At 34.5% G+C, this 18825-nt stretch overlaps 1 protein-coding gene across 2 annotated transcripts in view; it reads right to left on the bottom strand.

Moving 5' to 3' along the window:
- ACVR2A (activin A receptor type 2A) overlaps positions 1–18825 on the bottom strand; it is an 84770-nt gene that overhangs the window by 29281 nt on the left and 36664 nt on the right. The window contains exons 1-4 of one of the 2 annotated variants that reach the window (XM_038565136.1): positions 9878–9896; positions 5107–5314; positions 1624–1733; positions 1268–1422 (exon numbers count right to left, since the gene is read on the bottom strand). In XM_038565136.1, coding sequence (XP_038421064.1) covers positions 1268–1422; positions 1624–1672 — 204 coding nt within the window. In that variant the 5' untranslated portion in view covers positions 1673–1733; positions 5107–5314; positions 9878–9896. Of the gene's footprint in view, positions 1–1267; positions 1423–1623; positions 1734–5106; positions 5315–9877; positions 9897–18825 lie in introns of those variants that run through there. The other variant, XM_038565135.1, reaches the window with a different exon arrangement.

The raw sequence follows: 18825 nt of genomic DNA, 5'->3' as shown, positions 1-18825 counted from the left end.
TATTAGGCAGCGAAAATTTTTATTTTAAAATACTTTCAGAGATAATTTTTAATAAATCCACAAGTTGGTAACTAAGGTTTAAAAGTTAAAATATTTCAGCTGCACAAAACAGTGTTTACCTAATTTACTGAATAAGGTATTTTACCTTTGGGTTTATTTCTCCATGTATACATCTTACAAAGATTATGTGGATCAATAACCTAATGCTAACAGATTGCTGCCAAGTACTGAGAAAGTAGTATGTTATGTAAATAAAGCTTACAGAGAAGAAGTTGTTTTGGTCATTAAATTATAGGACTTTACCATTCTTCTACCACGTTTTAACCATTAATCCTAGTATTAGAGTAACAGTTAAACCACAGATCCAAAAGGCCAAGGTAATCTGATCTTAAGAGTTGAAAGAAACACAGTTAAAACTAGAGTTTGAAGATGTCGCAAACAAGTATAACTACAGTTTTCACCCTTCCTGAGTTTGCAGAATATTAGCTACTTATATTAAAAGAACTTGTAAACCATTGTACCAGTACCAACTGTCTATGTGATAGAGAAAGAGGAAAATTTCATGAATTTAATCTGATTACCCACCATATCTATAGTTTAAGGTAGATTTGGGGTCAGGAGAGGGAGCATCGAGGGCATTGAAAAAATTTTTAGTATTAAAAAAAAAGCTTTTTAGTTTTCAGTACACACTTGATATGCTGCAAAAACAATAACAACAAAAAACACTTGAACTATTACTAATAAATGATGAAAAGCATTGCTCATCTGCTCCTCTTCCCAGAAACATTTTTTCGTATATAGCTTCCTGATGCCTTTGTGAAACCTCCTTTTCCACACTTTCTGGATCACCTTACTAAAACTCTCCCTATGGTTAAAAGGATATTTTGGCAAGTAGTCTTGAAAAAGGCAAAAGAATTAAGGAATGGAAGAAAGAAGAGAAAGGACAGGTTATGATATCACTTATCCATCAATTACTTCTCAAGAAACAAAGCTGGGTAAATCTCACACTTGAAAGTATTACAATGACAGTGAAACTGTCCAAAGAACAGAATACCCTTTGTTCTACCTTACCTCAGCTCCAAAGTGAGAAAAGTTTAGGACACAGCAAATTACTAAGTTTGGAAAATTAGCTATAGTTGCCATAACAATAAGCATTCAAAAAGTAACACCAAAAGAAAATGACTTATAGCAACCCAGTGGGTTTCACCACAGTAATAGTTCTGTAAAATATACAACTTAAAACAGCACAAGGTACAAGACAACTTACTTGAGTTGGAACAAGTACAGGAGGGTAGGCCATCTTATGATGCCTATACACCCAAAATGCACAAATAACAATCCCCGCAATCAACATAAGTGGCACCAAGGAATAAAGCAATATGTTGTAATAGGGTGGCTTAGGTGTAACTGGGTTCGAAGTAGCTGTGGAAAATGGAAGGAAAAAAACAATTCAGCTTTGGTCTACAAAATTCCACAATAAGTATTTATTGATTTATAGCATCAAATTTTAGGAGAAAAACAAGAGTAGGAGAAGGTAGGAGTAAATTATTCCATCAACACAAAATATGTTTTGCTTTCAGTGTACTAGTTGAACAGATCTATGTATTTTCCCTGTGAACTTACGCTGTGTGACTTCCATCTCCGGAAAATAAGAAAACCTTTCGTTACACATATTGCCCTCACAGCAACAAAAATACACTTCAGGGCTGTCTTTTTTTTCTATACAATCAGTCCTATAAACAAACAGAGGAGAAATCATTAAAATCAGCATTAAACTGAATCCACAATGGGTATTTTTCTAAAATTCTTCTCAGAGATAAAATAATGGAAAAGTCATTCATGGTCAACTTAAAAGATTTTTATTAATATCCAATGATCAATTCTTAAAAGCCAAAAAACATTCCAGTAATCCTTCTACTAAATCTCACTTAAAAACAAAAACCAGCTGCTTTTACAGCAATGACACTAGCTTCTTGAGGCCACTGCTATGACCTTAATCTGGTTTTAAATCATCAATCTAAGGCAACTATGTTTCTTTAATTATTAGAAAAGTGTAAAAAGGAACATAGAGCCAACGAAGAAATTTGGCTTACAAGTGCTTTCTCTTACAGGACATATAGCTTTCCCATTGCATGAATTAAAAAGCTGAACACTATAAATAAAACTATGTGTATGTGTACACACCGATACCCATATATACGTATATGTTTATATATAAATATACACACACACACACAAGGACCTAAGTTCCTTTCATGGCAGGACCTATCTCAACATCACAGACCCAAGCTAGGTTTGGGAATTAACAGTATCATTTTTTGGAGTAGATTTAAATTCCCTAAACACAATGAGCAAGGGTAAGATAACCAACAAGTAGAAAACAAAATGTAACAAGATATAGAACCTAATAACTCAAAAACTGATATGAGGTTGACTGGGGAGCTGAGGAGATAGGGATTCAGCCACTAGAACAAACCCTAATCAGCCAATAAATAGCCATACCTGTTTGAAAACAAACAGATAACAACAACAACAACAAACCTTTAAATATGCTAATAAACATCAGGTAAATTTAAAGACATATCCTACAAACTGCAAACTTTTGTGATGGCTGTTAGAATAATAAGGTTGAATTTAAAATGGAAAGCTTAAGAAATTTCAGGGAGAAGGCTGTTTTAACAAAATCAAACATTAAAATTAAATCTACACCAATTCTATTTAATAGAAAATAAAAGACAACTGAAAGCTAAATCTTAAGTTATAAAAAATATATGTTTAAAATCTTAACATTTAGAATCATGCCTCAAATTATAGGAGGGGAAAATGATTACTTAGCCAAATTAACTCAAAAAAGTACTTTTCCCTATCCAATTTCATTCTTTGTATCATTGTCTTTTCTCCATACTTTGATATTTCTTGAATCTTTTCTTTTTCCTTCTCTTAACTATCAGGTGAGACGAACAGTAGTTTTTACTACAAAAAGAACAAGGATCTCTGGTTTCAACTAATTAATAAAAGATAATTTGGAAAAAATATTTTCCCCACTTTTCTGGAGATAAAACTGACATAGCACTACATTAGTTTCCAGTATACAACATAAATGGCTTTCATATTTGTACATATAGTGAAATGATCACCACAATAATATAATGTCCAACATCACACATAGTTAAAAATTCTTTTTCTTGTGGTGAGAACTTTCAAGATCTACTCTCTCATCAAACCACATGGGTGGCTCAGTTAGGCATATGACTCCGAATTTCAGCTGAAATCTCAGGGTCATGAAATCGAACTCCTGTCTCTCTCACTGCCCCTCCCCAACCTCCTCTCTCTAAAAAAAAAAAACAAAACAAACAAAAAAAGACAGAACAAAAATCTACTGTCTTATCAACTTTTAAACATACAATATACACTACACATTAGGTGAGATCATATTGTATTTGCACCTTTCTCTATACAATTAATTAATTTCACTTAGCATAACATCCTCTATGTGTGTATGTGTTTGTGTGTGTGTACACACCACATTTTCTTTATCCATCAATGTACACTCAGGTGCTTCCAATCTTGACTATTATAAATAATGTTGCAATAACCATATGGGTGTATGTATCTTTTTACAAGTTAATATTTTCATTTCCTCCAGATAAATACCCAAAAGTGGAATTGCTGGATCATAGGGTAGTTTTATTTTTTGAGGAACCTCCATCCTATTTTCCTAGTGGCCCTAGTTACTTTTCATAAAAGCAAATATCACCTCTATTAATGAGAGGCCAAGAATCAGAAATGCAGCTAAAATGTGTAATTACAGAGAAATAAGCCCTGGAAAATCCACAGATTTAGAAGTATATCCTAAATACTACAATACCGTGTGTGTGTGTGTGTGTGTGTGTGTATGTGTAAGATTTTAATTTCTCATGAAAAATTGAGATAATTCCATCTTCATGGGCTTATTCAACAATTTTGCTATTAATGACATATGGCTGGAGTGCCTGGGTGGCTCAGTCAGTTAAGCATCTGCCTTGGGCTCAGGTGGTGATTGGTCCTGGGTCCTGGGATCAAGCCCCACGTCAGGCTTCCTGCTCTGAGTCTGCTTCTCCCTCTCCCTCTGCAACTCCCAACCACTCCTATGCTCGCTCATGCACACTCTGTCTCTTTCTGCAATCTCTCTCAAATAAATAAATAAAATCTTTTTAAAAAATCACATGTGGCTAATCAACCACCTGTTCATGATTATCAATTGAGCCTCTTGAAAGTGGATAGGCCAACTATCTAGGGTTCCATGAGTGTATCAGTATTTTCTGGCTCCAAAATGTCTGTTTCTCTAGGATTCTGCAGCCTCTGCCAGTCATCAGCACCCACCCACAGTGGAAATCCTGGGGCCCAGGCAGTTTAAGTGATCGCCCATTATCTATAGGACTCCTTATAGAAAGATCACAGGCAGTCAACAACATCTCTACTGTAGCTTACTTCCAGTACAGAATAAAACAATTTAAGCAAAATCTTTTAAATAAAATGTAGCTTTCTACGAGGACTCTGTTAGTACTGATGTAATTCTGAACGTCAAGTTAAAATGTCTCTCGGGGGTAAAGAACAAAGGCCTACTTTGCAAGAAAAAAAAAGGAAAAAATGCAGGAAGATCAATTTCTTCCAGATACATAAAGAGGGAAACTAAAAGGAAATTAAATACTATGATTAAGCTTTACTTTTTTTGAGGACAGAGGATAGATTTTCAACAGATATACTGTCGTTTAAAGCAATTTTAGAAATCCTTTTTCCTTAAAATTGACATTTAAAAAGTTTATCATTCCAATAACAGAAGGGAAAAAATGGTCGTATCTATAGTTCTCACTACTTGGTAGATTATTCAAAGTATATCAAAGATAAAACATAAAAATGCCATATTTTATTACTTTAAAACACATATCTTGTCATTAGAGCATGTTATAACGGCCTTCATAATCCCATATTAAAAAAGAAACATTTAAGTGAAAATACATGCATTGATCTTTTCCCCTTTAAAAAGGGAGCACGTGTGTGTGTATATGTGTGTGTGTGGGGGGTGGTTATTCAACATTCTCATAAAACAATAAAATGTTTCCTTACCTGTCATAACAGTTGATATCATCCAGCCAACAACCTTGCTTCACTATTTCAATGGAACCAGAAATATTCTTCCAGGTAGCAAAACAATGTCGCCTTTTATCTTTGTCACCATAACAGGGTTCAACACCAGTTCGATTGGTTCTATCTCTCTCCCAATTAGCATTATAGAAAATACACTCCTGAGTTTCTGATCTACCAAGTATAGCACCTATAAGACAATAAAACAACAACTTAATATAACCGTATTGGCTCTTAAGAGATTGTCTCACCATATACCAACCTCAGATAGTCCTAAAATGTCAGTGACTTACAGTGTCCCACTGTGTAACACTGGGTTTAGGTTTCCACATCAATCTCTGTACTCGAAGTATAATACACAGAACAACAGAAAGTGACCAAATATATCACAAGATTTCTCTGTAAAAAAAAAGTTTTATTTAAGAATGTCCTTGATGAAAAGCTGTAAAATTGTTAATTTAATTAAATCTTGACCCTGGAGAGATTTCTTTTCCAAGGTGACAACATAGGAGCTAAGCAAAAGCACTTCTGCTGCACACTGAAGCACAATGGTTGCCTCAAGAAAAAGCCTTTGCATGACTGAGCTGGTAATTAACCCAGTAGTGGTTATCCAGACTTGGGTATCTGACACACAAAAGTTCTCAAAAATGAACCAACTAACCCTATTACTTCCAGAAAAACAACTAACATTAAACAATGTCAATGATAAATTTGATCCTTCAAGCAAAAAAAGAAGTGTGAAAATTTTGTGTCACCACCGTTAGCCTGACACTTTCCCACCTCCTGGGTGGCTCAGCTGGTTAAACGTCCAACTCTTGATTTCTGGTCAAGTCATTTTTCAGAGACATGAAATCAAGCCCTGCTTTGGGCTCTGCCCTAGACATAGAGTCTGCTTAAGATTCTCTCTCCCCCCCTCTCTCTGCCCCTCCCCTACCCCTACTCAGACATGCATGCGTGAGCACGCTCTCATTTAAAAAAAAAAAAAAGAAGAAGAAGAAGAATTCTCTCATGAGATCAGTGGTGATAGATCATGTAACTTATAAATACTGAATAATGAAATGTGCCAATAGTAGGTCTACATAATTCAGAAAACCAATATTCTCTAATTGAATTATGTATGGTGTTATAAAAGCATTTGTGAGTTTAAAAAAAAAGCCATTTGATATTCAAGATAGTTTCATAGATTTTAATGTTACAGAGGTCAAAATATTCATTAATGGTTTCAGATTCTGCACTGTAAAATTAGCTTTTAAAAAACTATCTCTTACCATGTATGGAAAAACAAGGTAGTGGAATACCCAAAATAATTCTGAAAAAGATATACAAAGGAGAATGCATACTACTGGTTTTCAAGACAATGTGGTCTTGAAAGCTTCAGCAATCAAGACAGTGTGGTCTTAGCGAAAAGACATATGCTTCAATGGGACACAACAGAGGACCCAGAAATAGACCCACACATAATATTCAACTGACACACAGCAAAGGTGCCAACACATTTTGATAGAGAAAACATAGTCTTTTCAACAACTGATGCTGGAACAATTGGACATCTCATCCAAAAACCAACAACAAGATAAACTTCAACTCGTATCTTACACCATTTATAAGAACTATAATCAAATACCTAAACTAAAACCTTCCAAGTATAAAACTTGTAGAAAAAAAATATGAAAAATCTTTGTGACCCTAAATTATGAAAGATTTCTTAAGACATGAAGTACAAAAAAAGAACTGATAAGCTGCATTTCGTTAAAATGAAAACTTCTTGGGGTGCCTGGGTGGTTCATTGGTTAAGCAGGAGCCTTTGGCTCAGGTCATGATCCCAGGACCCTGGGATTGAGCCCCATGTCAGCCTCCCTGCCCGGTGGGAAGTCTGCTTCTCCCTCTCCCTCTGCCCCTTCCTCTGCTTGTGCTTCTCTTTTTCTCGCAAATGAATAAATAAAATCTTTAGAAAAAAATTAACACTTCTCTTTGAAAGCTAAAGGAAAAAAAGTCACAGTCTAGGAGAAAATACCTGGCAAATTATATATCTAAAAAAAGCTGAAATTCAGTATACAGAAAAACTTCTCACAAGTCATTACTTCTCATTACTCATAAAAGTCATTATTTTTATTTTTTATTTTTTTAAGATTTTATTTACTTAATCATGAGAGACAGAGAGAGAGAGAAAGAGAGAGAGAGAGGCAGAGACACAAGCAGAGGGAAAAGCAGGCTCCATGCAGGGAGCCCGATGTGGGACTCGATCCCGGGACTCCAGGATCAAGCCCTGGGCTGGGCTGAAGGCAGGCGCTAAACCGCTGAGCCACCCAGGGATCCCAAAAGTCATTTTTTAAAGCCACTAAATTTCTTTAAAAAATGGGCAAAAGATTCAAAATAACACGCTTTGCTGAAAAAATATGAATGGAAAATGCTACATGTAAAGAGTCTCAGTATCATTAATCATTACAGAAATGCAAACAAACTAATTATAATATTGATTAAGATGTCTAAAACAAAAACAATCTCAAATGCTGATAAATATGTAGAGCAATTGGGACTTTCACACATTGGTGGTTGGAATGTAAAATGGTCCACCCACTTTGTAAAGCCAGTTCGACAGCTTCTTATAGTTAAACATATATACACCTACCATACTACCCAACAATAGCATGCCTGGGCATTTACCTAAGAAATGAAAAACATATGTTCATGCAAAAACTGTACATGAATGCTTAGAATGGCTTTATTTACAATCAACCCAAAACTGGAAATGACTCCATATCCAATACTGGTAAATGGATCAACAAACATCCATACAATAAAAAGAAATGAACTAGTGATAGCTGTAGCAACACAGATGAATTGCAAACATATCATGCTATGTATTATGTGATTCCATTTATACAATATTCTGGAAAAGGCAAAACTATGTAGACAGAAATCCAATCAAATGTTGCCAGAAGCTGGGACTGAGGGGAGAGGGCTGATTACAAAAGAGTGACAAAATATTCTACATGATGACTGGCTAGAGGTTATATAATTTATGGTTAATCCAAACTGACAGAATTGTATTATTAAAAAAATACGTTTTATTCTACGTAAATTATACTTCAATAAACCTGACTTGAGAAAAAAAGCAAAAACTCTACCACTTGCGTTTAGGTATTATATCAAAGAAAAACATCTACAATTTCTAAAAATACTCATTTTTCTAACTATGTATCTGTGTAAGGCCAGATTTCCTTCATATCAAAAGAACATACCACGGCAGACTTAATGGAGAGATACAACAATCTAGTTATCTTCCACTAAAACAATTAAGGAGATTTGTAAATATTTCACATTTTTTTGTTGTGGAAAATATTTTTCATAAAAATGTTCTTTGGTGAACATACAATGGATTATTGCTACTTTTAAATAAATATTTCAAAATTGTATCAACTTCTAATGTGATGATGATAGATATAACCCCTATTTAAAAAAAAAAAAAAAAAAGAGTCTGGGATTCTAAATATACAGTCTTTAAAAAGTTGAGACCAAAAAGTGTGAGAACTTGCTGCTGCTGTACAATGTGCTAGTACACAGATGGAATTATAAGCTACTAAAATCTGTAGCAATATTAGTGCAACGGACTTCTCTCAACTATGGAAGAAATAATAGCACGAGCAGACATATTATAACCTAAGGCTGCTAACTCCATGTTCTTTGTATTCTATAAAAAAAACCAAAGGTGCTTCTACTATTTATGTGTATAAAAACTATTTTCTAAGTTATTCCTTTTCAGAAACCTGTTGAAAATACCAGCAAAGTAAGTTACCTCCTCTACTAAACCCAAAAGCAATCATTCACTGTCACATTATTATCTAAAACAAGGTATGGCAAACCTTCTCTGTAGAGGGCCAGACGGTAAATATTTTCAGTTTTGCAGACCAACTGGTCTCTGTCACAACTCCTCTCCATTCTGCGCTTACAGCACAAAAGCATCCATAGGACATTATATGAATGAGCATGGTTATATTCCAATAGAACTTTATTTATAGACACTAAAAATGAAATTTGTGTAATTTTTACATGTCAAAAAACACTATTCTTGTTTTCAACCATTTAAAAATACAAAAATCACTCTTAGTTTACAGCCTAATTTGGCTCACAGTCTGTGTGGTCAGCTATCTTTTAAAACAATTTCCTAATTCCAACAGTCTAGCTAACCTGCCTTTTGTTTGATTTGTTTTGTTGGGGACAAATCCTCTGTAAATTACCACTCATGTAATTAGTATTAATTACTTTTAACTTCCAAAGAAGATGCCACTGAAGCATAGGACACCATAACACCATTTAAATGAAATAAAACTGACAAAAATAAAATACTGCCTAGAGCAGAAATGCCAAGTAAGTTTCATCTTTGGTGTCAATTCCAATCAGTTAATAGTAGCTGCCCGGAGTAATAAGAATTCTGAAGTAAAAGGGTCTTCGACTTAGTATCTGCCATCTCTGTTCTAGAGAAAAGAAACAAATGACCATTTCTTCATTTTAAAAAATAATTTTTTCACTTAATTTGTAAAGGCAAACAGATTTCAGGATGGTTTTCTAGATTTAGATTACCATTTGATTGATATTTTCCAGAGATACAAGACTGCTTATATGGAAAACTGTGACAATCTCATCACCCCCTCTTCAAGCTGATCCTGTAATCTGTCTCTATCTCATCATTCCTCCAACTCAACACTAAATACAACAACATGATAATTATAAAAATAAAGTCAATTACACATACATTTTATGTTCTTAAGCTTGCATTGTGACTTTAAAGGTGCAATCCTAAAAAAAAAAAAAAGGCAAAAGTTGCTTACACGCACTTATTTTTAGCAGCAACTTCCAATTTAAAATTTTTTGAAACTTAAAGCTTCTACCCATAGGTTTATTCTATCAAAATAATTCAAAATAGTTCATACTAGGGATCCCTGGGTGGCGCAGCGGTTTGGCGCCTGCCTTTGGCCCAGGGCGCGATCCTGGAGACCCGGGATCGAATCCCACATCGGGCTCCCGGTGCATGGAGCCTGCTTCTCCCTCTGCCTGTGTCTCTGCCTCTCTCTCTCTCTCTCTGTGACTATCATAAATAAATTAAAAAAAAATTAAAAAAAAATAAAAATAAAAAAAAAAATAGTTCATACTAAAAAAAAATAGTTCATACTATTTTCAAAAGAAATAAACAGACATAAAAGGTATTCATGGTTCTTAACAAATCATATACAACAGAATCCTCTGTTTTCTCAAATTCCTGTTTGAGTCCATTTGTAGCCCTGGGAATAACTGAAAACTCTATGACAGGAGGGGTATATACCCAAGAAAATGTGTGTGTGTGTGTGTGTGTGTGCGTGCACGTGTGCGCACTTGCTTTCTCTGTCTTACTGACAAAGACCCACTCACTGGTGATCTAATGTTCCTCCCTAGTTAAGTACCACTGGCTTAACAGATTGTGACATGAATTTAGAATTTCATTCACAAACTGTGGCCTTGAGTAAATTACCAAAACTTTCATTACCCTGTTGCCACAACTGATTCAATTTCCATAATAACTTCATAATTATTATGGATAATTCCATCATTTCATAATTCACATTCAGCCTAGTTATAGTAAATCAATGAGCCTAATCACCGAATCCAGTATCAGAGTTAATTTAGATAATAATTCTATTTCCAAAGTACTACTTTATGCTTTAATGACTGGTACCATTTAAAAAAAAAAAAAAAAAAAAAAGCAACACACTGGATCTGAAATTTGGTAGAACATTTAACTATAAAATAGCCCAGCAAAATATCTAAAATACCCCTCCTATGATGAAAAAGCAGGTTCACCTAAAGTAACTGTTTGAGGATAACTGGGGTTTTATTTTTTAAAAGCAGTAAATATTAACATAATGCCCCAACACTAACTTTACATAATCTCTTCCAGAAACAGAAAAGACAGGCCTACTTCACAACTGATTTTATGAGGCCACCTCATAATTACAAAAACAAAGAGCACAAAAAGCAAAATATAGACCCGTATCTCTTACTTAGATGTTAAAGTCCTCAGAAAAATTTATACAAACCAAATCCAACAGCATGTTTAAAAAAATTTTTAAAAACCCACACCAGGGCAGCCCCAGTGGCGCAGTGGTTTAGCGCCGCCTGCAGCCCAGGGCATGATCCTGGAGACCCTGGATCGAGTCCCACATTAGGCTCTCTGCGTGGAGCCTGCTTCTCCCTCTGCCTGTGCCTTCTCTCTCTCTCTCTGTGTCTCTCTGAATAAATAAATAAAGTTTTAAAAAAAAATAAAAATAAAAACCCACACCAAGTAGGATTTATTTCAAGTTCATAAGGTTGGTTAAATATTCAAAAATCAATCAGTGCAATCGGCCAAATTAAGAAGCTAAAAAATAAAAATAATACAGTCTATCCAGTACACCAGGAAGAGAGGCGAACTTCCTCAAACTCACAAAGAGCACCTACAAAAACACTGGCCGCTAACATCATATTTAATGGCAAAAGACTAAATGCTTCTTTCTAAGAAAAAAATGAGGCAATGACGTCTACTCCCACTACTCTTAACACTGTACTGGAAATTCTAGCTACTGCAATAAGGCAAGAAAAAGGAATTAATGGCATACCAATTGGAAAAAATACATATGACTATTTCTATTTGCAGATGACATGACTGTCTCTGGAGAGAATCCCAAGGAATCTTCAAACAAAATGTTAGATGAGTTCAATTAAGGCCACAGGATATAAGATCAAAACACAAAAACTGCATTTCTATAAACTAACAAGGAACAAGTAGAAATAAAATTTAAAATATAATACCAGTGGGGCACCTGGGTGGCTCACAGTTAAGCATCTAGCTCTTGATTTGGGCTCAGGCCATGATCTTAAGATTCTGAGATCAAGTACTGCATCAGGCTCCCAGTTGGTGCTGAGTCGGCTTGAGATTCTCTTCCTTTTCTTCTTCCCCCTCTGACCCTCCCCGCACTTGCATGCATCTGTGCATGCTCCCAAGTATGTGCTCTCTCAAATAAGTAAATACATAAATGAATATAATATTTTTTAAAAGGTAGTACCAATTACAATTGCTATGATTATAAAATACCTAAGATATAATCAGACAAAATGTATAAAATCTGCATGATAAAAATTATAAAATATTAATGAAAGAAAAAAAAGAAGACTTGAACATTTGGAGAGATATACCATGATAATGTATAGATTTAATCCAATTCATATTAAAATTTAATCAAACGTCTTTATAGACATAAATGAACTTATTCCAAACATTTTTGAAAAAGAATAAAGTAGGAGAATTCATGCTTACTGATCTTAAGCCTTACCATAAAGCTGCAGTAAATATGACCATGTGGTAATAGAGGAGGGACAGACACAAATATCAATAAACACACAAAAAAAACAGAAAGAGATCTATACAAATATGACTAATTTTGGAAAAATGAACAAAAGCAACTCTATAGAGAAGAAAAAGCCTTTTCGATAAATAGCACTAGAGCAATAGCACATGGTTCAAGCAAATATTTCTTAAATGCCCTCCCCTCTGCTATCTATCATCGTTTTAATAGTTCCTGAAAGCCCAAGTCTTGCAAAAAAAGAAAACCTCCTAGGCTAAATCTCACATGTGACAATTTTCAGGTTTTCTCAAGGTAGATAGATGCAATAATCCTAGAATTTCTAATCAGAAGTCCTCCTGCCCTCAAAATGTACACACTTGCAATCCAACATAAAATGTATTCTTTTACATTTATTGACTGTTTTTGATCAATTGCCTACACACATTCTTTTACATGTCTGAATGTCAGTGGGTCTAAAACTATCCTTCCAAATATAAATCGTACTTAATGAATGATAACATGTAAAAAAGCAATGTAACAACTAAATAACAAAACTAAACACCAACTACTGCTGCTTCCCAGCTTCAAACAGCTGGAATTAAAATATCTTTAGCAATTAAGAATTGCATTAATTTGTTTTCTGATTAAGATGACGTTTTTCAGAGGTCTGTGATCCTGCATCACCCTATTACGATGTTCCTATATATGTAACCAACATTAAACAGAAAGGAAAGTTGTTTGGCTATCTTACAAATATGAGGCTCTCTTCTGAAAAAGTTTTCCAATGGTGTCTGAAACTATCAATAAGTCATTGAGAATACAATATTAACAGACATGCAATTGAATGTCTTCCCTAAACCTGTTCCTCCTACAGACAATTTAGTCCTTTAGGAAGGGTTAATGAAGTTTCAAAAATAATAAATAAAACTTGATAAGCACTTCTTGTTTCTCTCTCACATGGTACTGCTTCCTGCCACTCTAGGGATAGAATATGCATCCAAAGAGAATCAATAGCAGCAGGCAGATAAAACTGAATGATGCTTTTAATCCAAAACATTTTATAGTATAAATTTTAAAAAATAAAATAGTATCAAAAGCATTAAACAAAAGAATGATTTTACATAAGTAACGGAAATTTAAAATAAGTAAATGTATACAGCATTTTATTAGTTCAACAGTTATTATTTAATAGTCTCTCACTATGCTAAGTAATCATCCAACTACCCAGAAACTTGCAACTTGAATGAATATCATACAATCCTCAATTTGAAGGATTTCCCAATTTCCCCATTAAGGTATTTTTAAAATTTTGACCAACTTAAAATATACAAACCTTTGTATATTCATATGAAATAGTCCAGTGTATACTTATTTTAATGAATTTGGTTTTATGAATATTTTAAAATCATAAAACACAAAAATTTTACAAAACAATTCTGTTCAAGTTTCACATGCAATTCTCAACAAGTGTCACTACTTTCTTTTTGAGTCATCGGAAAGTATCAAAACATGAATCAGCTTCACTTACATTTAAGTTGCTTCAAAGTCATATAGAATACTATCCCTGGAAATGTTTTTCCAAGCCAATAATATCCATTCACATAATACTAAGAGTAATTTTCCACTGTTCCATAGGTATATTTTGTGCTCTTCATAAAGTAACTACTGACAGTATTGCTTTAAAAAGTGAGCTTTTCAAGTTTTTTTTTTACAGCCTTTGTAAATTGTTTACAATAAATGATAGTAAACTAGTAGCACCACCACCCCCAAGAATAATTTATTCATTTAAACTCTTTATCCCCTTCTACCTATTCCCTTAGGAAACTGACATAAACATTCAATCTGGCACTGACTGGCATCATTTCAAGCTTGTCTGCCTTTTCCAAACATTACATTTTCATTCAAAATAGAATTGAAAGGGCCTCAAAATATGGAAAACTTTGTAAGGATTCATATATAAAATTACTCTTTTCCTGAGGAATAATCTTTCAGAGAAAACTATGCTTATATTGAGCATTTACAGATTTAAAAAAATTGACCATATGCTTATACTATAAGTTAACACACCAAGATAAGGGCTACAGATAAATGCTGCAGAAATTAGAGTTGTAAACCTAGACCTCTATTAGACTATGAGCTTCTAGAATAAGCCCTGTTACCACTTTTGAATTACCAGAGCCCAGCACAGTATAGGAATTTAACAAGTATACACAAAACCAATCAATTCACACAGAAAAGAAAAAAAGAAAGGCTCTATGAGGAAGTGGAACTAAAGCAAACTATTAAGGAGAGACAAAACTATGGCAAACAGAGGCAGAGAAGATAATGACCACATCAACAGGAATGTGAATAATCAGAGTATTTGACAAGACTGCTCTTATTAGACATGCGCATTCCATGTCATTTGATGTTGAATATAATCAAGACAGGTTTGCAATACATCAGAGCTTAAGAACTGAAATGATATTTTAAAGATTAATCTGAATACAATGAGTATTAAAGTGTGTTAGAATAGAAAGAAACTCAGTAAAGCCACACTAAACACTAATATAAACCAAGGTTCTATACTATCACATACTTACTTACCAGACAGCCACAAGTATCAAAAGGATTGGCAAATTAGAAAACAGAGATCAAGTTTTTGGTTTCTACAGTCCCTTATTTGGTCCCTCTTAGTGTAATAAAATAAGGGATAAAAGTGATTTGGTTTATAAAAGTCTTTGGGGTTTAGATGGTTGGCGGTTTCTAAATGTTTATCTCGTATCATCTGACAAACAAAGCTGGCTTCCACACTATCTACCCTTTGTTTCTCTTTGTTGCTAACTCTCCTCCTGATATTTATTCCTACTGTCATGAAAGATACATATTTTCAGGGATAAGTAAGATATCTTCAAAGATGAGGCCCAACAGCAAAGTGTTTTTGCCTACAGCCACAAAATGTGTGGGATATCTATAAATGCCCAGGATGCAAGACTAAAATAGTTCTATCCAGTTTTCTGGCACTCATTTGAAATATGAATTACATCAAAACAAATACAAGTAGATACAAGTATTACCTGCACTGTGTAAAACAGATTTCTGATATTAGATGTTCATCTTGCGAGGGCAGGGGAGATCGCAGTGACTGCATCTAGAGACCAGTACTCCCACCAGAATTAATGGGCTATTTCGGAAATTATATAAAAGCCAAAACTCAGCATAAATTTAGAATAGTAAAATATAAAAGGTAAATTCTCAAAATCAGAACAGAACTCCTAAAACAGATTAAGGAAGCACACATTCAGAATAGTTCCTACTAAAAACAACCTACACATCTCAATTACACTGAGAACACCCTACGAAAATTAAATTTTAGTGCTCTATTTACTTGGGAGGTGTGGCCTTCTTTTTAGTAAATCATCAAACTCTGTCTGATGCAAAAAGACTAAAAATGGGTAATTTCAGCTGCTATACAAGTAATGTGAAATATCACCCGAGAGCTGGTAGTATCAAGGGTGAGAAACTGAAAAAAAAAAAAAAAAACAAAACAAAAAACCACCTTATTACAAAAGTTTTCATCAAAGTAATACCTGGCATTTTAAAACCAGCAAATGAAGAAAATTAGTAATACTTATTAGTGTAGCTTTAACTAGCAATACAATTCTATTAAAGGAAAAGATTGCTGACTAGAAACAAACTTTGACACTGAATAACAATGGATATAGAATCAACCTAACTAACCTTATTTTAAAAATCACCAATAGCTTTTTTTTCATATTTATAACCAAGATTCCTAGTATTAGAAAAGAACATAATCTAAAATTCTTATTTACTACTATTGTGTGTTATGTAATCTGTCCCTTTTCAAGAAACTCATTTAAATAATGTTTCTGTACAACTATAAACACATCATAGGTCTTCCAGTATCCTTTCTTTTCTACAGTAACACACACCACTGAAGACAAGTCACTTTCCCTATTTGGTTGCCTTGGGCTGTTTTTAAGTATTAGGAAGAAAAATAAATCCATAATGTGCCAAAAGCCTTCTGATAAACAAGTTAGAAATATGAGGAAGGAGAATACATTTTCAATTTTTTTTTCTTAAAGACTTTATTTATACATGAGAGACAGAGAGAGGGAGGGAGTGAGAGAGAGAGAGGCAGAGACACAGGCAGAGGGAGAAGCAGGCTCCATGCGGGGAGCCCGATGTGGGATTCGATCCAGGGTCTCCAGGATCACACCCTGCGCCGAAGGCGGGCACCAAATCGCTGAGCCACCCAGACGTCCCGAGAATACATTTTCAAATAAAATTTCTGGATGGTAATGAAAACATTTTAGGCCCTATCAATCTTTTTTTTTTTTTTTTTAATTTTTTTTTTAAACTTAAGCACCTCCTTACTACCAATCATTTCTAAAGGAAAACACAAACACTTTCTGGCATTCTTCCCAGAATTTTTTTCCCTTACCTGTTTAATACTCTGTACTTAGTACTTACTATTAGTCTGACAAAATATTACAAGATTCTGTCCATCTAGCTCAAGTAATATAAACTAGAAACACAACTACTATGGAATAAACTAAAAATCTAAATGTTGTATGTTATGACACCAGATACAATATGTGCACGGGTGTGTAATAAGGAGAGTAAAACTACTTGTAAGTCAACATTTAACCACTGGGTACTTAAGGACTCCTAACATTAATTCCTAACATTAATTCCTGACAAATTACTAAGATAACCACCGAAAATGTATTACAACATTGTTAACTCATAAGTGACTAATTTTTCCCATATAGGTAGTTCAAAAATAAATATATATTTATTTTGTAAGGACGAAGAGATTTTTAATATTATTTTTTAAAATTTTAATTCCAGTAGATTTATTAGTTTCAGGTGTACCATGTAATGGTTCAACAATTTCAAACATCACCTAGTGCTCATCACAAACTTACTCCTTAATCCCCATCATCTATTTTCCCCCATGGCCCCATCCACCTCCCCTCCAGTAACCATCAGTTTGTTGTCTATAATTAATGAAGACCAAGGGGCACCTGGGTGGCTCCTGTCAGTTAAGCATCCTACTCTTGATTTTCAGCTCAGGTTGTGATCTCGGGGTTGTCAGACTGAGCACGGGGTAGGGCTCCATGCTGAACATGGAGCCTGCCTAAGGTTCATTCTCTCTCTCTCTCTCTCCCCCTCTCCCCCTCTGCCTCTGCTACTCCTCCTGCTTACATGTGCGTGCACTCCCTCTAAATAAAATCTTTTTAAAAAGACCCAGATTTGAAGAAAAATACTAATTTCTCAAACCTCTTCCTTAAGAAGTCTCTACACAAATAAAGTTTTAGAGCCCCAAACAGATAACCAAGTTTGTAATGGTAGAAGTTCCTTTTATAAAAGAAGCAAGCAGCCCTCTTTAAATAAATACCTAACAATTTCTCATTTTTTTGTTTACTTAATTATACCAAAAGCTGTGCTTCTTTATTAACAAAACTTTTTTTTTTTTAAAGATTTCATTTATTTATTCATGAGAGACATAGAGAGAGAGAGAGAGAGAGAGACAGAGACACAGGCAGAGGGAGAAGCAGGCTCCATGCAGGGAGCCTGACTTGGGACTCGATCCTCGGACCCTGAGGTCACGCCCTGGGCTGAAGGCAGATGCTAAACCGCTGCGCCACTGGGCGCTGCTATTAACAAAACTTTTAAAGGACCTCATTTCTTAAATACTTCTCTAAGCACAGAAGATAATCTAAAAAGGGATAGTTCAATAAAAGACACTAACCTGCACTTGATTACTAAACTGCTAACTAACTAAAGCCACCCATTATAACGTTTTCTCCTAAAGAAAAATACTTCACATTAGTATATTTGGTTAGTTGCCCAGAATAAAGCATTGATTTTATCATCCACTACCAAAGAACTCCACTTTCCTAAATACATGAAGTATATATAGAATAACAGTAACCAAGAAAAGAGCAAATCACAAAACTCCAAATTTCTGATTCAACTGGCCAGCACTTGGGAATACATTTACGATTACTTTTCTAGGACAATCCAAGAAAGCCTGGCAAACTTCCAAATCTCAACCTTCTAATTAAAAAAGGAGGAGGGATAATGGTTATAAGAAAAGTCCTGCTTTCTTCTAATTTTAAACAATGTAAGTAGGTTTCTTATTAAGGGGGGGGGGGGGCGGGTAACGACAAAAAAGAATAGGAAAATAGGAGCCCAAAGTTTTCCCCTTACAAATGAGAAAAATCTACCCTTCTACCCTTCTGTCCCTGGCAGGACAACTTAACATCTAGTTTGGGGACATGCTACATGAAATCTTAAAGGATATATTATTTATGTCTTTCACAGAGACAGAGCAACA

This window comes from Canis lupus, chromosome 19 (genome assembly GCF_011100685.1).
Source record: "Canis lupus familiaris isolate Mischka breed German Shepherd chromosome 19, alternate assembly UU_Cfam_GSD_1.0, whole genome shotgun sequence".
In the NCBI taxonomy this organism is placed as follows: Eukaryota; Metazoa; Chordata; class Mammalia; order Carnivora; family Canidae; genus Canis; species Canis lupus.
The sequence above is the reverse complement of the archived record's forward strand: the minus strand, read 5'-3'. Positions and strand labels throughout refer to the sequence as shown.